This window comes from Diuraphis noxia, unplaced genomic scaffold (genome assembly GCF_037042655.1).
Source record: "Diuraphis noxia isolate RWA-SAM2 unplaced genomic scaffold, SU_Dnox_SAM2 contig0001, whole genome shotgun sequence".
NCBI classification, from domain to species: Eukaryota; Metazoa; Arthropoda; class Insecta; order Hemiptera; family Aphididae; genus Diuraphis; species Diuraphis noxia.
In genome coordinates, this window is record NW_028301711.1 from 40,796,585 (window position 1) to 40,818,244 (window position 21,660).

Below are 21,660 nucleotides of genomic sequence, written 5' to 3' on the forward strand. Positions count from 1 at the left end.
TCTAAAATTAATATAATAATAATAAAAATATAAATGTAGGTATTTAATAAGATTAATATATTTACAAACTGTAACTAAATAATGTTACTTCAAGACAATTGCTATTCTAAAATACAATATTTCTTTATACATTCAAATAAATATGATAAAATATATAAATATATAATTTCAATTTCAATTTCAATAAATTATTATTATTAATTAGAAAAATAACAAAATAAATTTTAAATTATAAAAGTGAGCACAACATTATTACAAAAAAAACACAATAACTAGTTTATTTGTTTTATTATTCAAAATGTCTTTTTTTATAATAGTTTGTAAGGTTTCTGTAATTATACAAGATAAGTAAACTACAATAATTTAATTAATAAATGGACTACTAATTTGTTTTAAATTCTTATATATAATATCTAAAAACCTAATAAAATACAGTCCGTTATTTTTAGCCTCAAAAATTTACAACAAGCAAATTTAGTCAAAAACATCATTGCTGAATTTATTCATTATATAAATGAATTAATAAAATAAATAAAAATTTACTATATAAAAAGTTATCTTTATGAAATGGAATACTAATTAATGGACATTTCAACAAAACACATTTGATACAATTTTTATTTTGGGTAAAATGTGTAGAGTAAAATATATATTTTGATAACAATTTTTGATTTATACAAAATGAGAACAAATGTAAAATGATTTTAAGTAGTTTGAATTCAATATACAATTCTGTATACAATTAATTTATTGGAACATTATAAGTTACTACTGGTTATTAAAAGTATAAGCTATTTGGCACTTAAATATGAAAACACATTCTACTCTGATTTTTTCTGAGCAGTTATTTTATCATTTTGTGTATTTTAATTATACGCCCCAGGCGTTGTTTTGGTGTAGCCATACCTTTTCTTGGCCTCCCAACTAAAAGGCAAACATAATAAAATATAAAAATTATTGTAAACAAACATTATTATGAGTTAAAACCAAACATAAATAACAAAATAAAACAAATTGGGATTTCAATTCATAACTTTGAACATTAAACACGCAAAAGCATATATTAGCAAACTCATTAAAATGTCTGGGGGGTCTTAAATTTCATGAACAAAAAATTGATTATTTAAGGAGTTAATGGGATATTTAGGACGACTAAGAACTCTTGTGATTTGTACATATGTACACAGGTAAAGGCTGTAGTGTCTATTAGAATAAGCATTTTAACTTTAATATACTGTTTACAAAATATTTGTTTTGAATATATATGTGGCGTATTACATTTTACTCTAAATTAAAAATGCAAAACAGTGACATAATATTATTGACTGTATTACCTTTAGGTGTCAGTGAATCACAATTTTTTTTTGTTATTGATTCACTAATCGTTGTTTCATCTGTAAATTCAGTAGCTGGTTCTGAAACACTTATGTCTTCTAAGACTTGTTTACTTTTTGACAAATGACTCTTTTTCTAATTGAAGTAAAGTAAAAGGTCATAAACAAATAATAATTCAATGATTGACACCATTTAACGAATTACATACCAAACGTTTAATTGTCACTTCATTATTTTTATTATTTTTACATTTATTTTTCTTTGATACGGTTTTTTCAACTTTTGAATACATATACTTATTATGTTTGCGTGTCAAGCGATCCCCAGGAGTTAAAATATTAGATGGTGGTTGCCATGTCACATCATTGGTATCTTCATCATCAGAGTTAGTTATAGCTGGATATACTGATATTAAAATGAATTGTTACAACATACATTTTATATTTTATAAATTTAAAATAATATGTTGAAGTATTAATTTTATTTGCGTGCAATAAAAAATAGTTATTTACTATAAAATAAGTTATAACTAAATAACTATTTAAGGTATTTATTTAATAAATATAACCAACCTAAGGTTATACCTAAGTCATGTATTTTATTTACAATTTAATTGTATACATGATTACAACAAATAAAACTAATTGACATACAACCTAAATGAAAATGTTTATTCTAACAATAAAATAGTATTTATTTCTTATCATATTATCAATCAACATTTATAATTAAATTTTTTTAAAGAATGATAACACCTTTTTTTAATTTAAGTATGATTTTTTACCAATTTTTAGACCAAAATGACTGTTTAAAAATTTAAATAAACAATATTGATAAAACAAGTAGTTAAAATAAAATAGTACATATAATTATTTTTTTGGATTAAAGCAACTACTTAAAAATTCAACTGTCCTAACAGTCCATGAGAATTAAATACATTGTTAAGAAATAAGAAATTTTTCCATAGCAGGGAATGCAATATTTTTTTACTTCTTAGGGTTTTCTGGTATATTTATTTTAAAAGCTAGAAAATTCTGTATTGACCTTGCACATTCCAAATTCATAAGTCGTTGAATGCACTCCTTATACATTGAAGAGGCATTCAAAAATAATCCAATAAACTTACATACCGTACAAATAATTGATCAATATTGATATTTTATATAATTAATTATATAAATAATTTATAGATCAATATCTATAAATTATTGATATCAAATAGAGAAAATAAACATTCTCAGGTTGTCAGAAACTAAAGAAATTTTAAAATATTAAAAACCATGAAAAATGCCACCAGTTAATTTAATTATATTACAAATATTATATATAATACAAATCATTTGAAATTGGATATATTTACTTAAAAAGTGATAATTCATTAAATGATTCAGATAATTTGGATTTAGCTATGGTATCAAGAATTTTTGGACACCAACTAACCAATCCTCCATGAACTAAAATTATTATTTCTATATAAAAAAATTATTTTTATAATGTAACTCTACTTCTATAATTGTGAAAAAACAGCAGTAATGAATGACAATAATTAATTTAGTACTCATAATAATAAATAATAAATATAATATTATTCAAAATGTCTAGTTAACACTCAATACCAAAGATTTATAGGTTTAGTGATATTAGGTGGGTATTATAAATTAAGTAATAGTGATTAAAAAAATAAAAAGTTTTCCAATAAATCAACTACCTAGATTCTTTTGTCTCATATGTTGCTTAAAAAATTAACCTAAATTATATTTTTCATACTATATTCTACTAAAACGGGTTGGTAGATTATTAATTTACAACAAACTATTAACTTACTAAAATTTTCATCTTGACGAATAGATTCAATTGGTTCATCACAAACATCGATCAACTCTGATTCAGTATCATCAACTTTTTGAACAAATTCGCAAGTGTATGACCTATAATTTGTGTATATATTTTATTGTAGATAGTCTAATTATTTATTATTAACAAAGATTTGGTTTTAAAGCACTTAAAAGAATTATTATACAACATATTAAAACTTGAAATAGAATAAAAAAATAATATAATATTCACTAAAATATGGAAAATAACAACAAGAACAAATAGTCTTTTTATATGAATTATTATTTATTACTTTTAAGATTATATAATTACAAAAATAAAAATATATCATTTTCAATTCAATTGATCTTCAAATTTATAGCCAATACTATTCAAGGTTGTTTTAAAAATAATGAAAAATAAAAAACATTTAATGTTCCCAAGTTCCCAGATTTGCCCCACTCAAAATATGTTTCATATAAACCATAACTAGTACAGTAAAAAAATATAACTTCACCGATACAACGCGGTATGATATGGGCTTCATAAAATAACAAAATTTCAATCGTTTTAGATCAAGTATTTAAATAACTGTATGCTAACATATTATAGTTATAATACATACAATCATTCTGAACATTATTTTAAGAAAAAAATTATTATTATTTATCATTTTAATTAATGTTTTGTAATACAATTTTTTTTTAACCTTTATTTTTCTCGTGACTTTCAAAATCGGATATAAAGGATAAAACATACACAATTTAATGATAGTAGACAAAGCATAAGACTACATTAAAAAAAAAAAGAATGTATTTATGTAATATATTAATATAATTTTCAGGTAAAAATAATCTTAACCAAAACTCAATTACAGTCTTTTACAACACTAAATTATATTTTCTTATATTCATAAAAGTATATTGATTTTAATATTTAATAAAGTTTAAAATATTTTTAACTTTAAATAAAATATAGTTAAAATATAATAATAAGTGTAATTATATTTAACAAAAAAAAAAAAAATGTTAAAGCTCTTTGAACCCACAAATAAATATTAAACAAACTTTTTTTTATATTAATTTCCCTATGAACTACTATCTATGAAAAATAAAACAAATCTGAATTGTGAATTAACAAAAATAGAACTACAAATTAAAATTATCAAAATACCCAGCGATCAATTTTATATTCAAAATCCTCAATCCAAAAACAAATCTATAGCTTACTCTACTATTTTTATTTTTATAATAATTATTAAATCTTATAAATTCTGAGACCATATATAATTAAATTGTGTAGTTTTTTAATCAATTGCATTGAAACTTACACAACTTCTTCTTGTTCGGAGGATGAATCTTTACCTTCAATGTCAACGTCTGGCTCTTGCTTCTTTATTCTAATAATCACTTTTTCTAAACAAAAATATTATTTTTAAATTAATAAAAGTATGGAACATAAGTAAATCACATACAATAAACATACCTTGAGTAGTTAATTCACTAGAATACTTTTTATGGTGAGAGTTATCAAGCATTTCATCCATTTCTAATCCCATATTTGTCAAAAGCTACCAACTAAAAAATATGTTAAATCAACATTTAAGTAATTTATATTATATAATAGTTTGTAAAATAATAGCTTAATTATTGAAAAGTTACTATGAGATTATAAATTCATAACTTAATAAAGATTAATGAGCTCAATTTTCTAAAACTAAATATATAAATATATAGGCAAAGAAGTACACAATACACAGTCAATAATCATTGGATATCTATTCAAACTTCACGGGTTTGAGAATTATTATAAATATTAATTTTTATATTTATTATAAATTATTGTTTTATGATTTATTTTCTATTTGTTATTAGGAATCAGGGAATCAACAAATGTTTATACATAATAAATCAAAAAATACTCAATTATACAGTAATCAAAATTGTTCAGTAGTTGTAAGCAATACTCAGATTTTTTATATTTTTCCCCTGACAAAAAAAATCAGCTTTAAATTATTCCTTAGTTAAAATGAAAAATACTTGAATGATCATAGATAAATATAAAAATATGACAGGATATCTTCAGTCATTGAAGTGCCTTGTGCAGTTGTGCCAACACCAGTCGCTACTAATAATTCCCAGATGGTCACCACCAAAATTCATAGTGGCAAATCCTTGCAACACATACAAGTATTTGAACCAATCATATCAACCGTACAAACCATCGCTTCGAAAGAAGGAAGGGAAGGGGGGTATATCCGGATTTCAAAAATCCAAATTATTTAGATTTAGTAAATCAACATTTCACAGATTATCCAAATCATTCAACTTGAATTTGCTGTTCAATGACACATTTTTATAATCTAATAGTATTTTAATTCTATAATGTAATTTTCGGACAAATGTATACCAAATTTTGAACACATTTTAAATACCAGTGATATCATAAAACATAAGTATTAATTTACTGTTAAATTTTCATTATAATAAAATAAAATTATTTTTTTAACCATTGGTACATTAAAAATAATTGCAAGCCTAAAGTCACATAAAAAGCAAATTCATAAATCTGGATAAGAATTTGATTCAAATCCAGATTATGATATCTGGATGTTCTGATAATTCAAATATTCGGATTTCATGCTCATTCCTACCATAACCACTACTGCTAATGGCCATAGTTACCAGGCTCGAGATCAGTAAAAAAAATATAAAATAATATAATAATTGGGTTCAATTATCAATACTGTAACTAAGATTATAATTGTATAAGTACCTAGTATGAACATATTTGTATATCCAGTAACATATTGAGTTGAGGGTATTGAACTATTGACCCCCAACCAAAAAAATATTAAACATTGTAATCACCGAATTGGTTTTATATTAATATAGGTATAATGTATCACACCTGGAAATTAATAAAAAATTAATGTATGATTAATATTTATCAGAGATAAGACATTTAAATCGGTGTCACTTTAATATCAATCTTCAATAATTTTACTTTTGCATTGGTCATCAATTTATCATAAAATATAAAACAAAAAAATAAGTATATTAAATGTTATGATATAAAATACTATTAAGTATCAATAAATAACAATATAATCAAACTATTAAGGTGTGTAAAAGAATATAAGGAGTATAAGGCATAATTTCACTTTAGATATCCAGGAATTTTTTTAAGATTTTTATGGAATCATATGTATTTCAATTAGTAATGAACGATGGTGTTAATAAAAATTTGTGGAAACCATTATTTTGGAAGTTATAACCTTCCAAAGTTTGTGATTTTAAATTTATACATATGCGTGGAATACCCGAATACTACATTAATGCCGTTCAGAGGTCATCAAATTTGGGAATTATAGTTGGTAGGCAAAGCAAACTACTATACTATATTTATGTTACTTTAACAGGTAAGGTTACAATATACTCATTTACTTGTTGTTTACCTGAAATTAATTGCAAAACCACTTAATATTACTTAATACTTATAATAATTGAATATGCATTATAATAATAATATAAAATTTAGTAATAATAAGAGTTATAAAATAATGATATAGAAATAAAATAGAACGGAAAGCAATTAAAATGTACAATTATGTATAGTTAAGTTACTTAAATTTACAAAATAATATGATCTATACTATGGTACCTAAATATTACTTACGCAATTAAGCTAAAAGGAGGGAAAGGATAGGTATTCAAATAAAAACTTAGTTTTAAGTAGTAGATCTAAAAAATATCTCAAACATTATCTTTGTGTAAAAAGAAATTAAAAAAAAATATGGGCAGCTAAAGTGAATTTGTTCCGAATGTAAATATAGTACCTACTATAAACGCTACAGAAAATACACTTAACAATTTCACTTGATTCATAATTGGCAAAGGAATATTTTTAAAGTCTAATAAGAGTGAATTCACTCATAAACATTTTAACAAATTAATATCAACTGAAACTCTTATTACTGTAGACTTGTGATAAAAACTATATAGTAGGTATATACCAACAGAAAGGAATAATTAACTTGAAAACACTTTCAATTCAACGCTAAGGAAACATTGAAACAAATAATCCCCTGAATAATCATTTGGCATAAACTTACAGCATAAATAGGTTTTAGCATATAAGTAGATACTAAAACTTTAAAACTGAATAAGATCTAAATGAATCCGCTGAACGGCTATTTAATACTCACCTAAAACAAGAGAGTTTGTCACTGGGTTGTGATGCAATAGTGAGATCGATAAATCTGACAGTCTGGTTGATAGTTACGCCAAATGTTTTCCATTTGGGTGCACAAAGCTTGAAACTACGAAAACTGCATTTACGACGACATATCAGAAAATAGTTAACTAACAAAATGACAAATTGAACTAACAAGTAACAACTAACGTTATTTCCCACAAGAACAACACAACAATCATATTTCGCTTTCTGAATATTATCATTCGTGATATCGGAGACCGGCTATCGATAGCCATTCGATAACATTACAGTGCCCATTGTAAATTCGAAATCGCCGATCGGCAAATAAATAATAAATAATAATAATTTGATGATTACCTTTACCTATATATTATATTGGTAAATATAATAGTAATATTATAATTCAGAGTTGAATCTGGTAATCAGCAGCTGTTGGTATCGATGGTATTATCGGAACTTGCTATTAGAAATTAAACCAATAACTTACAGTGTTTGGGAGGCGGCGGTCAAAAGTAATAACACTCTATCGATTGTTTGGAATTCAAATCGTACGATAGCGTAAATAAACCACTGACCACTGTTATCGTTATTCGCTACTGTAATACCACGGAGAATATAAAACATAAATATAATTTATATAATCTGTTTTATAAATTTAAATATACTTTGTTAATATCGTCGGCTTGAACCAAATTCATACTAACAGCAAAAACTAAATTGTTAGAAAAATGCAGATATAAGAATACAGAAATTAAATTGGGCATGGAAAAATCTGAAGTTTTAAAATCTAGAGTTTAAAATATATTCAATTGAAAAATATTTTTTACGTAATCTGTCAAAAACGTGAAAAATTGCGAATAATTTTGAAGTTGAAAAATCATAAAAATGTTTGTGTTTATAACTAAGGATTAAAAGTAGGTACTTATAAATATTAGAGTGAATCAGTGGCGCCGATCGCTATGTCCAGGTATTGCAGTTGCAATACCTATTAAGAGTGGGTGGGTGTAATAAGCCTACGAAACACACTGGCTAAAATTATTTTAATTTATGAAAGTTATAAATTATTTTATTTATCATCATAGCTAACATTATGAATTAGGATAAACCATAAACCTAAACGCCAACAATAGAGTAATTTCCGGGGGGGGGGGAGTGTCGGCCCACTATGCTATCGGTTTATATACCTACTCTACTATCCCCCTTAATACGACCCTGCTGGAAATCTTTAAATGTACTTATAACTCTTAGTTGTTAAAATTATAGATAGATGAGTGGAAAAAAATTGAGGGGCAGTCGCTCAACCTAATGTAGGTGGGTGGGGGTCTTGTTTTGCAGGTATGCTTTGCAATACCTCTAAAAACTGACTTCGGCGCCACTGAATAAAACCAATTGGACTCGGCATTTACAGTCATGTGGTAAAAAAAGAAAACTATCAAATTGTAATCATATTAGTGTCACAAATACAAATACTACAATATTAGGAATTATATTGATTTTTGTGAAAACTATTTAGAACTTGAAAAAACAGTGACTCTGCCAGAATACATTCATACCGAAACTCCTAATCAGACTTCTGATGAAAATGAAGAGTTGTTTGATGATTTTGATCAAAATGAAAGTGACGATGAAAATGAAGCATCTATCAGTGATAGAACTAATATTGAAAACGCAGGAAGTATGAACAAGTTATTTCAGTTATTTTGTATACTTCAGTTAAGAAGTGTATTTCCAAGTTCATATACATTACTACAAATTGCTGTTACATTACCGGTATCTAGCTGCAGTGTTGAGCGCTCGTTTTCGAAGTTAATACTTGTTAAAACCAAATTAAGAAGTACTATGACGGAAGACAGATTGGAAAATTTAATGAAAATTACGTGTGAGCAAGACTGTGAACCAAACACTGAAAGAATTATACAATACTTTTCCACAAAATGTACATTATTATCAAAAGCCTTAAATTAATTTAGTTTTTAATAAGAATTAAATGATTTATGTTCTATTATAATATCAAAACTATATTATTTTTATAGTTAACTACATATAAAAAATATTTATTTTTTTGTGGTAAAAATAAAGTATTTGTTGTCTTGTTGAATACATATTACCTACACTTAACTCTCCAATATCTAAAGTAATACCATACAATCCAAGATCAATAGTTTTAGCCTGTCCATCTAGCTATAATTAGTTAATATAATATGAAGATGTTATATAATATACAATTTATATATACATATTATATATATGTATATACATATTATGTGTATCATAAAACAACTTTAGGTGGTAGGTATTTGTATAAAAAATTATAATTTCGCAACATAATTTGAAATGGACCTCGGCGTCACTGCATCATGGTTAGATTAGTCAGAATCTAAAATATATTAAAATTGAATATAACAATAAAAAAAAAAAAATGTTTTTTTTATTTGCATAAATTGCGTGAAAAACACTTTTAAAAATAAATTAAAATTTGCTCGTGATTAAAACGTATAAAATCATTAATACATTTTTTAAAGACTTTTTATTATATTTAAATATCAAATGATTTAAAAAATTGACAATTAAGATTTATTAGCTTTTTTACAGGTTTGCAGTAAGTTAATGGTGATTAAAATAAATAAAAAATATTATAAAAAAATAATTTATATTTCTTTTTTTTTGTTTTGTGGATATTAATAAATATATTTTAAATTCTAAGATTTTCTTTTTTTGCTTGGTCTTCTTTATCAATTACCATATTAAAAGTCTATAAAAACTTGATTTTTAACTATTTATTTTCTACCATTGCGTAAACAATAATGAGCATAGTCAATAATAATTTTTTATTGCAGTACTTAAATAGTTTAGCTATAATTGAACAGACATGATATTGTTTAGAAATATGATATTTTTAAATTGCTTTTATTGAAATATTATTGGATTCTTTATCTTTGTAGTGAAGTTCAATGAAATAATAATAAATTTGATATTTGGATTAAAATTCGGAATACCAGTTAGACATAAATAGAATATCTTTTTTTTTTATAAATTTATAAAACTAAAAAAATCCACGCACACATCTATGAATTTAAATGAGTAACAAACACATTATATTATAGTATATATTTAATACAATGTTTAAAATTTATAACAATCTTTATAAAAAATATTTTATTATTTAATAAATGAAAAAGTTATGAGTACACATCAACAGATGTTTAAGTATATTTATATAAACTAGGTTTAACAAAAAATAAAAGATGTATTACATTTTTTAATTAGTAATAATACTAACATTAGAATTCTTAAATATCAAAAGATGTTTTCCATACATGTACTAAACAATCTGTACCAGCAGTAGCAATCATACTTCCATCATTAGAAACATCGATATCAAATAATCCACCTTAAATATTTCAAAAATAATTTAATAATACAATTATTTTTAAATTGTACAGATATAAATATTATTGTTAGAAATTAAATTATAGGCAGTAGAATATTTTTATGTATTTTATTTTAATGCTATCTATTATTATTTATCAACTACATTTCATTATCCTAAATATAAAGTAACAAATATTTAACTATTTACCAGAATGTGCCTTGACTTTACAAATAAGTTCAAATTTTTCTAAGTCCCACAAATACAACATTCCATTTTCACCACCAACAAAAACATGATATCCATCCCATGCTAGTGTTCTATAAAATATAATTTTTAATTTATTCATAATTAAGCTTATAATTACGTAACTTATAAAAACATTTTTACATATTTTAGACTTGAATTAGCCCTAATGAATATGAAAGTAGATTTACAAAGAGAAATATTTTACTTTAATGGACATTTAAGTGTATTGGAGTAAAGTTCTAATCCACTATCAGAATCAAACACTTTGAAACAGCAATCATCCGAACACGAAAGAAGTTTTGAGCAATCACGACTAAAACTTATTTTATTTACATTCTCTGAATGTCCTGTAATACAAATAATACCAGACATTGTGGTTTTTTAGTAGTTTTATACAAATTAGGTATAGCGATTAATGGCATTTACTTAGGTATACCTGGTAATTGTTGTATAAATGAATAGTCAAGAAATGACCACAGAAAAATTTCTCCTACATTAGTCCCAGTTGCCAATAATTTATTGTCCCTGTAACATATGCATATTATAATTAAACTATAAAATTAAATAATTATAATAGTAATAAAAATATGTTTTTATTGTTAAAGATGTTAATGAATATATTGTAAAAATATTACAATAAAGTAACAATGTTTAAATGCCACATATTTTTTTAGTAGAAATATGCATTATTTTGTCTTAGCAAAAATATATTATAACCTATTTTGTATATTATATTATATAGTTTTAGGCAACATACTTTGTATTTGAACTGTTGAATTAAGGTATCATAATATAAAGGGAATCAGAGAAAGATTACTTTTTCAATTAACAAACTGATTAAATACAATTCTCTTCCACAAAACATAATTTTTTTTTCTTTTGTCTGTAAAAATATTATTAGCACTCACTCAGAAAGAGCTAAACTTGTGACTTTATTTTCATGTTCCAGTTCAGCTTTGAGTGAAGTTATCAATTCAATTTTGGTCCAAGGGGCTTGTGGAGCCTTCCAAATACGTGCAGTACAATCTAAAGAACCAGTTATTAAGTATCCGGTTTTAGACCAAGCTAAACAAGATATAGAATCTTCGTGAGCTCTAAAATCATCAGTAATACGACAACAGTCAATATCATAAACAATCCTATAGATTAAAAAATAATTATTAGTTCATCATTATTTCCTATATGAGATTATATTAATTACAAAGAGCCATGCATAGTAGCAATCAGCGCTGTTGATGTATAAATTGATGGTAAAATTATATCATTAAATTTAACAGGAAAACCCTGTACGATAACACTTCTAATTTGTTTCTGGGTTGATATGCAATGAACTTTTAGCATAGCATCATATCCAACTGACCAAACTGTTTGCAAGTCTTCACTAAGTTTTACACTTGTAGCTATATCTCTATGTTTAGTTGTAGTGAATAGTTTTAAAACACTCAAATTTTTCCAATTCCAATACTGTTTTATATTAGATAAAATTCCTGATAAAAAATATTAAATCAATTAATAGTGAAAATTGTTAACTAATATTTAATAGTACAATAGTAAAATAAACTACAATATTACCAAGCTTTTGGAAATCTTTAATCAATAAACATGTTTTGGGTGGATGTGGCTTTTCAAATATCTGTTTTGGTATTTGTCCAAACTCCATAATTTGTACCTCTAATGCATGTCTTTGATTCCAGTCTCGTATATTGTTTAAATCAACAGCTCCCTCATAACATAAGTAGTAAAACACTAACAATAAAACAATATTATAATGATGATTAATATATGATGTGAATCTAATGTGACACTTTAATCTAATTTTTTTTTAAACATTTTGTAATTTAATGTAATTTATTTGAATAGACTATACCATTATTTGCTTTAATTGCTTCTGGTCCGTTTTGTTTAAAACCAAAAATAAGATCTATCCAATGATGTATATGATTAGACACGTAATCACTTTCTAAAGCTTGTCTCAATTTAGAAATAAAGTCTGCAGGACCTGATTGAATAAAAATAAAATAAAATAATTTAATAATTTTTAAAATATAAAAAGTATATAACATTGATTTACTATTTGCCCACTGTGGAAGTTCAACGTCACCAACTTTGCGACCATCATGCCTGGTTCCAAAATCAATAGCATATTTATTAGTTAAAAAATCACAGCACTGATCAGTGTCATAAAATTCAGGAACTAGCTCTTTAAAGTCTGACATATTGTTTAACACATTTCTCCAAGTATCTGACATACTTAAAAAAAAAAAAAATTATGAATTATCAAATAAATGTATCTCATAATCAATGATTCAGTTTAAGAGAATAATACACAGAAATTTGTTTGATGTCTTAGTGTCTTATTACCCAGACAAAGTAGGATACATTCCTAATTATATCAAAACATATGTTTCCAACAATGTCACTGACATTGGATTATGTTACTCTCTTATGAAGGGAAATCAAAATTATTGTTGGTGATTATGGAAACTTTTATTCTTGGTATGAAGTAGATATAGATACACATATGACAGACCTGTTTAATTTTTATTACATTTTAACAGAACAAAAAAAAAAGCTAAAATCAATTTATTTCAACACACTCTAATACTGCTTACTAAGCAAGAGAACCGTAACTTGAAGAAAAGAGTTAGCTACAATATCTGATAAATATAAAAATGTAAATATTTTTTTTGTAACAATTACATTAAAATATATTCAGTGTTGCTGTATGTATATTACCATTTATAACATTTTTTGTTTGAGTAAACAAAATATTTTATTAATTTATAAGCATAATTTTTTTTCAATTTTAGCATTACATATTATTGATTTTTAAGCTATTATTTTTTTTTATTGATAATTGGAAAATGTATTATTTTTCTTTGAGGATGGCATTAAAATAATTATGATCTGATTGTTCTTTTTTAATATTATATTCACTCCAAATGCAAGTTCTAAATCACTTTATTCAAAGAATCACAAGAAATGTTTATTTACGATCGGAAAATAAATTTCTTCCACGCCTAATAAAAAGTATACAGAGAATTACTAGTATTAAAATATCATTAAATAAAAATTAAATTATGAATTATATTGTTTTTTATGAATGGATCAACTTAAAATCACCACAAAAACTTAGTAAATCAACAAACCACATTTTACTAAAAGATGTTGTGGTTATAAAAATTGTTTGAGATAAATGTTTTAATGAAGAGGAATATTCAGAGCTTGATTTTTAATGAAAAATATCTGGAATGACTGCACTTCAACCATTGAATGAACCTTGTTGCATTCCTGTAGAAAAATGAAACAACATTCTCAAAAACTTAAGATTAAGCCTGTCTACAAAATGGGAGACAATTTTGAAAAAAAAATATTTATGAATTAAATAAAAATTTAATAAGTATGACATATTTTAATTAAATATGAATAATAAAAAATAATTTAAGTTTGTGATAATAATTCAAAATAGGTAATAACTTATAACATTTTTAAATATAGTATAATTAATGCTGACAATTTTAGTCATAAAATTATAAGGCTTATAATTACTTATCAAAATGACACTTATATAAGAATAACTATCTAATAGTATTTTTACTTCTTGAATAAAGATTTGTACCACTTATTTGCTAAATAATAAAATTAAAATTACTGTTGTTTGGCAATAAATATTGATAAAAATATTTTTACTAATATACCATTATATTTTTGTGGAAATATTAATAAATATTTAACCTAAATACTAAATCAAATAAATCGCGCATATTTAAGGTCTTAAGAACATAGATAAAAATATATTTTTTTTTATCAAATCTTACTAATTGGTTTATGCAGCAATTTTGCTTAGCAGGCAGAATATTAACTATGTCACGTCTTAAGGAATATGAATGCAGTTATAGTTAAGTAATAGTTATTTTAACTTTTAAGTATTAAGAATTATGGAAATCATTACATATTATTAAATACAATTTTTTTTAAGTAACTATTTAATTATTTAAAACATTAATTTACAACTTAAATGGGTTAATTGACTATTTAAGAACTTGGAAAAAGATAGATATTCCTTATTAACTATAAAGTAAAATACCTGTTAAACATTCGGTCTGGATGGTCAAATCTACCATTTTGCAAACACAACATGTATTGAGGATATTTGCGTACTAAATAAAACAAAACAAATCCAGGAGTTGAATAATGAGATCCATATAAGAATTTAGGTGCATTCATTTCATTGTATCTATCCTATAAAATGAAGTACCTTAGTTAATAAATACATGCACAAATCATATTATGTAATATCTAATGTTAGTTTTGTTTAAGACCTGGAGTTTTAATAATCTTTCTGGATTCAAGGCACCAATAGGCTTAGTAAGATCACGGAATGTATTTGAGTTAGTTAAATCTAGGGTAGGTGATGAGTAATCTGCTACAACCCACGGAAAAACAGGATACTGTGTCAGATCATTAACAGTTCTATCAGCCAAACTAAAATATAATACAAATTAATTTACTTGATACATTTTACTGCATAAATACCGACTTCAATTTAATTTTCAATAAAATAAAATATATGACTTTGATCTAATATATTTTAATAAACATAATATATAGTAGCAAATAGCAAATAGCAAATACCAAATAGCAAACAAATAAAAATATATTATTTTTGTACACATTTTGATGGTATGAAAATATTAAATTAAGATTTAAAACTGAGTGTAATATACTTAATAATATTCCATATTTATTATAAAATATTTAATTAGAATACAAATGATGTCGTGAAATATTAATTTTGTAAACCTATATAAATATATGTATACATTTTTTTTTTTAATTGTAAAATATAAATAAATACCTGTTTAAGTACAATAAATAATCATAGTTAGACAAAGCGCCGTTTTGCCATTTCAGTGTCATGATGCATCTTTCCCGTTTTTCCATTTTTAATTTTGACTGATTTAATGAATTATCATAAAAATTATCTCGTATTTCAGTATTTTTGAATGTCAAGTAAAGTTGTTTATTGATTTCATATTCAAATTCTAAGCCCTAAAATAAAATGTCATAAATATATACGTTATACTTCTATGAAAATAATAATATATTGATGCTTTTATAATTAATCTACACATTTTACATTTCTACAAGCAAATAAATATGTTTTACTTTGTAAAATATAAATAAACACTAAATACAATGGAACAAAAGTTGTGTAAAACTGTAACTATAATAAATAAATAATAAAACATATATTTACATTGATTAGCAAGACTAGAAATTAAATTAATTTTCTTAACTCTGTAGGCTATCACTTTTTCATTAACATTGAGACATTATAAACACATAAATTAAATTAAAAATTAAGTTTTTAATCCCATAAATTTAACTTATATGAAGCTTATTTTATTCAACTCCCGCCCACCCTTATACTGTAAATTATTTAGTGAATGACTCTAGAAAATGTTAATGCTTATCAATCAAAATTCTAAGGAGTAGTTCTTGGGCTATTAAGAAGTTTATGCTAAAGATAATAATCCCTAAAAAATTATTTCACAATAATAAAATCTAGATATAATCCTACATTTAGAATTTATAACACTGATACCTTTTTTTAGAAATTATTAATGTGTATAAATCAATAGTAATTACTAACTTTTTCATAGTGTCTAAGCCACTTTATCTACTTAACCCCTTACCATAGATATATTATCTCCTTAGTTCACAAAGTTAAATAACTTGGAAACTATCTGTTTGAATCTCTAAATTACATACATCAAAAAATTCTCAAAGAAAATATCTATTCAGGAATTAAAAATGAAAAATGGAATTCTTATTTGTATTGTCATCAAATCATTTTTGAGTGGTACATAAATACTCAAAAAGTTAAAAATATGACTTTCAACTTTCAAGTATATTTAAAACATTTGAAAATCAGAATGTGAATATATGCATAATTTAAGCATAAAATTGCATCCTTAAAAAATTACACTGTAATGTATCAACTTCTTAAAAATTTTAAGATTATTTTTGCAGATAAAAAAATTGTTATATTCTACAAATGTATGTATATAAATGATAATAAACAAATACATTTAACTTAATAACATAACAATTAAAAATCAACTTTATTGAGAATATAAAAACTTATAAGTTGACTTTAAATTAAAATAAATGCTAATTAATTAATGAGTTAGGTAAATAAATGAAAACTCACTTAACTTTTTAATTTGTTAACTCATTAATGCCTTTTAATTGTTAATTAGTTTATGGTGATCTAATTAAATAATACTGTGAGGATAAATAATACACCTATTCTAAGATTTATAAATCCTAAACTACATTTTTAAATATGATTCCAACAAAGCACTTGACACCGTCGTCAGCTGGTTTCAAATTGCGAGTTCTAGACGTGACTTAAACGCAGCGCGCTTGCGGTTCGTGAAAACACCTAATAGCGCATCCTCTCGGTCGTTGCATGTGTAAACGTTTCGGTGACATGTCCTCTTAAAAAATAAAGTATTTTATATGTATGTTTTGAGCATACACAAAGACTCAAAGCTTAAGCATCAAAATTTATCATATATTTACTGTGTTTTACTAACACAAAACAATCCTATAAATATGTAATGATATAATACACATAACTAAGAACAGGTTAGGTTATAATTTGTTGAAACAATTATCATTATTTTCAAAAATTATTAAAATTTCAATAGATTATTTATTTTAATTAAAAAGTAAAATTTTATTAATAATAATAACATATCATGAACTATAATATAAATTTATAAATAATAATATTGTTTTAATATTTTACTACCATTAACTTCAATTGAAATTAGAAATATTCTCATTTATTAGAATATACTTAGCAATTTAATATTAATTCCTAATTTATTTGGCTTTGTATAAATAAATGAATTTAATTTTAAATTACTTTTCTTGTAATTTTTTATTCGTACTAATGTGAAATATTGATAGCTGATTCATCATTCAATTTTCCATGCAATGAAGATTAGGCTGAAAACTATAAAATCTCTTAATCAAAAGATTCATGGTGAAGAATTTCAGCAACACATTTTCCTTTATTATAACGTCTCAGTTATTAAATTAATTAATAAGAAGAGAAAAATTATAATTAAACAAAATGATTGTTATATATTATAAAAATAAGTTTCTTAAAGAACTATTTTAAGGATTAAATTAGAAAATGTAAAATAATGCCAAGTTAAACAATATGCTGCAAAAAATGAATATTATTACAATACTATGTTTAACAATTTATTAATACTTACAACTTGTTGTAACAGAAATCTTCTTTTAATGATTCGCTTTATTTCTGACAATTTAATTTTTAAATATAAAGTCTAAAATAATAAAAATATTCGTAATTTAGAATCTTATTATCATACAAATAGAATGTTAATAATTTTATTCAAGTGCAAAGCAAACAGTGTTATAAGTTAATGTTAATTGTATATAATATTTTAATGATATACAACATATTTTATTCTAAGGTATAAAAATATTTACCTAAACCACATTTATAACACTTATCAAAATCAGGTTTAGGTGTACGGGATAGATAAAAAATAAAAAATTGATGCTAGTTAAATGAATAAAAAAATTATAAAAATTAATGAATAATAAATAATTAAAGATGTATTTATATCTGAAAATTCTCAAGAGTTTCAAGTTAAGTTTAAAAATGTGAAAAATAATATATTAGATTAAAAAAGATGTTTTAAACATCAAACACTTTCTAATAATTTAATTATAAATTTATAAATGGGCTATTTTGAATTTTTCTATAAAAACTAAATTTTTAAATATTAGTCAGAAAAAAAGTTATTTTATTTGTCAGGTCGATAACTTACAAAGTAATCACACATAAATTTGCATAAGAAATAGTTAAAACATTTCAAATTTAACTTACCACCTCATTATTGTTGAAAGGTTGGAAATACACATGTAGAGTAGTCAATACTATTCTCCCAGAGTTTATACTGAGAGGTGTTATTTTCTGACCAACTTCTTCCATTATTATATTTTCACCCAACTCTAACCATGTTGGGTCAAATGTAATAAGTGTTTGTCTACCAAATGCTATTGCTGCAGCCTAATAATATTCAAATATATCCAATATAATTAAATTGTATAATAAATAACATTTAAATTCATTAATTTAATAGTAAATAACATTAACTATCTTTTTTAAATTTAATTATTTACCATATGTCTATGTTCTGCAGTTTGCAATGAAGAAGCTCGATGTAGTTGTAATATAAGAGACAAGCATTCCTCCACTCGAGCATATTTTAAATCAATTCTGAATAGTGATAATTCCTAGAAAATTTAAAATATAAATATAAAATGTATTCAATATGGACAAATAAACACTTACATTAATAAACTTGTAGGGTTCTAACACATTATGATCTAACATTTCAATGTGCTGTTTGCTTATTATATTTAATATATTTGAACCTTCATTTGAACTAATTATATTGATATGAAACAAAATAATATTAATATAAAATTAATGAAAGTATAAACGCTTTATCCTACAAACATATGGATTTGATATTTGATTATTTGGTTAAGTTATCTAAGGTTTAAATACAACATTGAAAGTGACAATATCAAACATATTTCTTTACTCTTTGTATACAACAATTTATAAATGTACACATTATTTAAATGTTATAACAAATATAAAATATTAGATAAGTTGAAAAAAAAATACTAGGTATATATTTAACTAAGTGTTCAAAATCTATCACAAACCTCTTAGTAATGGATCCACATTGTGTAAACGGTATCTTTAAAATTGGTTTATGATAATCTTTTGGATCAAAAACTAGTGATAATGAACATACTTTAAGTCGTCCACTAAGCCATGTGTCATTCTCAGTAATTGCTAATGAAGCTATGTAATCTTCAAAATAGTACTCTCCAGGTTCCAACAGCAACAATGAAAATCTATTGAATTATACATTGGTTTATTTATATTTTATAAGTAAATAATATCTAATAATATTATATCTACACTAGGTAGGTATATACTATGTTTTATGTTTCAATAATTCAACTAAGTATAAATTTATAACCCAACAATTTAATTATATTATACTTGGAAATATCTAAAAATATACAATTTTAAATTTAAATTTAATAGTTGAATTTACAGTCAACTAACAAATGGTGGTAGGGCCAATAGGTCAATAATGACAGAAAATATTACGATAGAATGAAAGGCCCAGTATATAATTGCTTTAACAATAGTTCCAATATAGTCTAGTCCTATAACAGCTAGCTCCTGGAACAACTAGAGATTAGAGATTAAAACAATTCAACAACTACCCACAGAAATTGTAGTTAGTTGTCTAATTTTCTGCAACCAAGCCTTTTGCAGCCAAATCTTCTGTCGATTTTTTTTGCCTTCCTTTCTATCATAAATTAGATAATTCATTTTTCAAATAATTACCTTTCCTTCTTTTCCATGGTATAGCGAGGAAAAACAAAATACCGGTTGTATTTTAAAGTAATATACTTATGAGTATCTGACAATACATTGTTTGCTGATTATTTTTAAGACGTAATAGTAATATAATTAAATAACTATGAAGTCAATAATTGTTTAAAATTAATATTTTTAGTCTCGGTAAACCTACCAACAAAGAGTATAAATATTGTAACTCAATTATTTATTAAATACGATTCACAAAAACCACTTCCATATTACATAATAATATATAATACTTATAATTAAAATTTTAATTAGGTATAATTTAATATTAATTACAGTTTGAAGTTTATACCGGTTGTTATGATAAACGATAAACTAAATAATATATATTTTGTCATACAGATTACTTAATACCACGAACGGCACAACTATTAACCTATTGTACTAAAAAGAATTAAGATTTAGAATTAGTTAATCAAAATGTTTTTCTTATAAGATAACAATCATAGTGAATCAGATATTTATTATTTATCATTTTCCGATGTCTTATCTTTAAGTATAACAAACTTCATAACAAATCATAATATTATTACAATCACATATTAATTTTATTACCTTGTTACAGACTACTACATTACAGACGAACTACGTATTACTACTTTGCACGTTTTAATAAGATGTACTTGGCACTACTTGTACAGATATATCACTTATATGTTATAAGTATTGAGCTTATTGTACAAATTAATTTTAATTATTGTTGTGGGCTTGTGGCTTACGGATAATATCGATATGTAAATAATTACAGTAGTAGCATGATGGCTATATTTATTCAGTCATGAGTCATGACTCATGAGTAGATGAATCTAATTGTGTTTTCTAGCCTTTCAGTATCTTATCAATATTTTTCACCAAGTATAATGACAATTACTTGAACTCCTTTTGGCTGTGAGTCGATGCACATTTTAAATCGTAATATTTTATACAAAAATAAAATAAAGTAGATTTAATTAAAAACTGGTTTAATGTAATAATGTTTCATTCATTTTAATCAATTTTTCCTGATTACTTTGGAAAATTATGTCTTTACCACTGGAAATTGTTTATATAAGCTAAATCCAATTTAACAGATAGGCACAGAAACTGAAGGCTGAAACCACACTCAAATTTAAAAAAATCGAATTTGTACGGCTCCCAAAGG

At 24.1% G+C, this 21,660-nt stretch overlaps 2 protein-coding genes across 6 annotated transcripts; both read right to left on the minus strand.

Annotated features, from left to right (window-relative positions):
• Positions 1-246: 246 nt before the first annotated feature.
• On the minus strand, positions 247-7,673 carry LOC107161517 (uncharacterized). Of its 3 annotated transcripts, none has more exons than XM_089217040.1 (7): positions 5,926-6,071; positions 4,636-4,727; positions 4,481-4,565; positions 3,160-3,263; positions 1,544-1,740; positions 1,335-1,470; positions 254-924 (listed from the first exon to the last, which is right to left on the minus strand). In XM_089217040.1, exons 2-7 carry the CDS (start codon positions 4,706-4,708, stop codon positions 845-847), a joined length of 675 nt encoding a protein of 224 aa, XP_089073166.1. In that variant the 5' UTR covers positions 4,709-4,727; positions 5,926-6,071; the 3' UTR covers positions 254-844. The 3 variants fall into 3 exon arrangements, with proteins under 3 accessions (XP_089073167.1, XP_089073166.1, XP_015363435.1); XM_015507949.2 differs by lacking the exon at positions 5,926-6,071 and adding an exon at positions 7,358-7,673 and having other exon boundaries at positions 261-924; XM_089217041.1 differs by lacking the exon at positions 5,926-6,071 and having other exon boundaries at positions 247-924; positions 4,636-4,720.
• A 2,788-nt stretch (positions 7,674-10,461) lies between these two features.
• Positions 10,462-21,268, minus strand: LOC107161536 (protein FAN-like). 3 transcript variants are annotated; one of them, XM_089216385.1, is made up of 18 exons: positions 21,075-21,268; positions 19,778-19,972; positions 19,395-19,488; positions 19,223-19,336; positions 18,927-19,109; positions 18,286-18,357; positions 15,846-16,039; positions 15,310-15,472; positions 15,075-15,229; positions 13,059-13,237; positions 12,855-12,986; positions 12,560-12,733; positions 12,189-12,474; positions 11,896-12,126; positions 11,424-11,512; positions 11,193-11,334; positions 10,949-11,058; positions 10,462-10,759 (listed from the first exon to the last, which is right to left on the minus strand). In XM_089216385.1, the coding sequence occupies exons 3-18, from the start codon at positions 19,434-19,436 to the stop codon at positions 10,659-10,661; spliced, it is 2,367 nt and encodes a 788-aa protein (XP_089072511.1). In that variant the 5' UTR covers positions 19,437-19,488; positions 19,778-19,972; positions 21,075-21,268; the 3' UTR covers positions 10,462-10,658. The 3 variants fall into 3 exon arrangements, with proteins under 3 accessions (XP_089072511.1, XP_015363465.1, XP_015363466.1); XM_015507979.2 differs by lacking the exon at positions 21,075-21,268 and adding an exon at positions 20,478-20,660; XM_015507980.2 differs by lacking the exons at positions 18,286-18,357; positions 21,075-21,268 and adding an exon at positions 20,478-20,660.
• Positions 21,269-21,660: the final 392 nt, after the last annotated feature.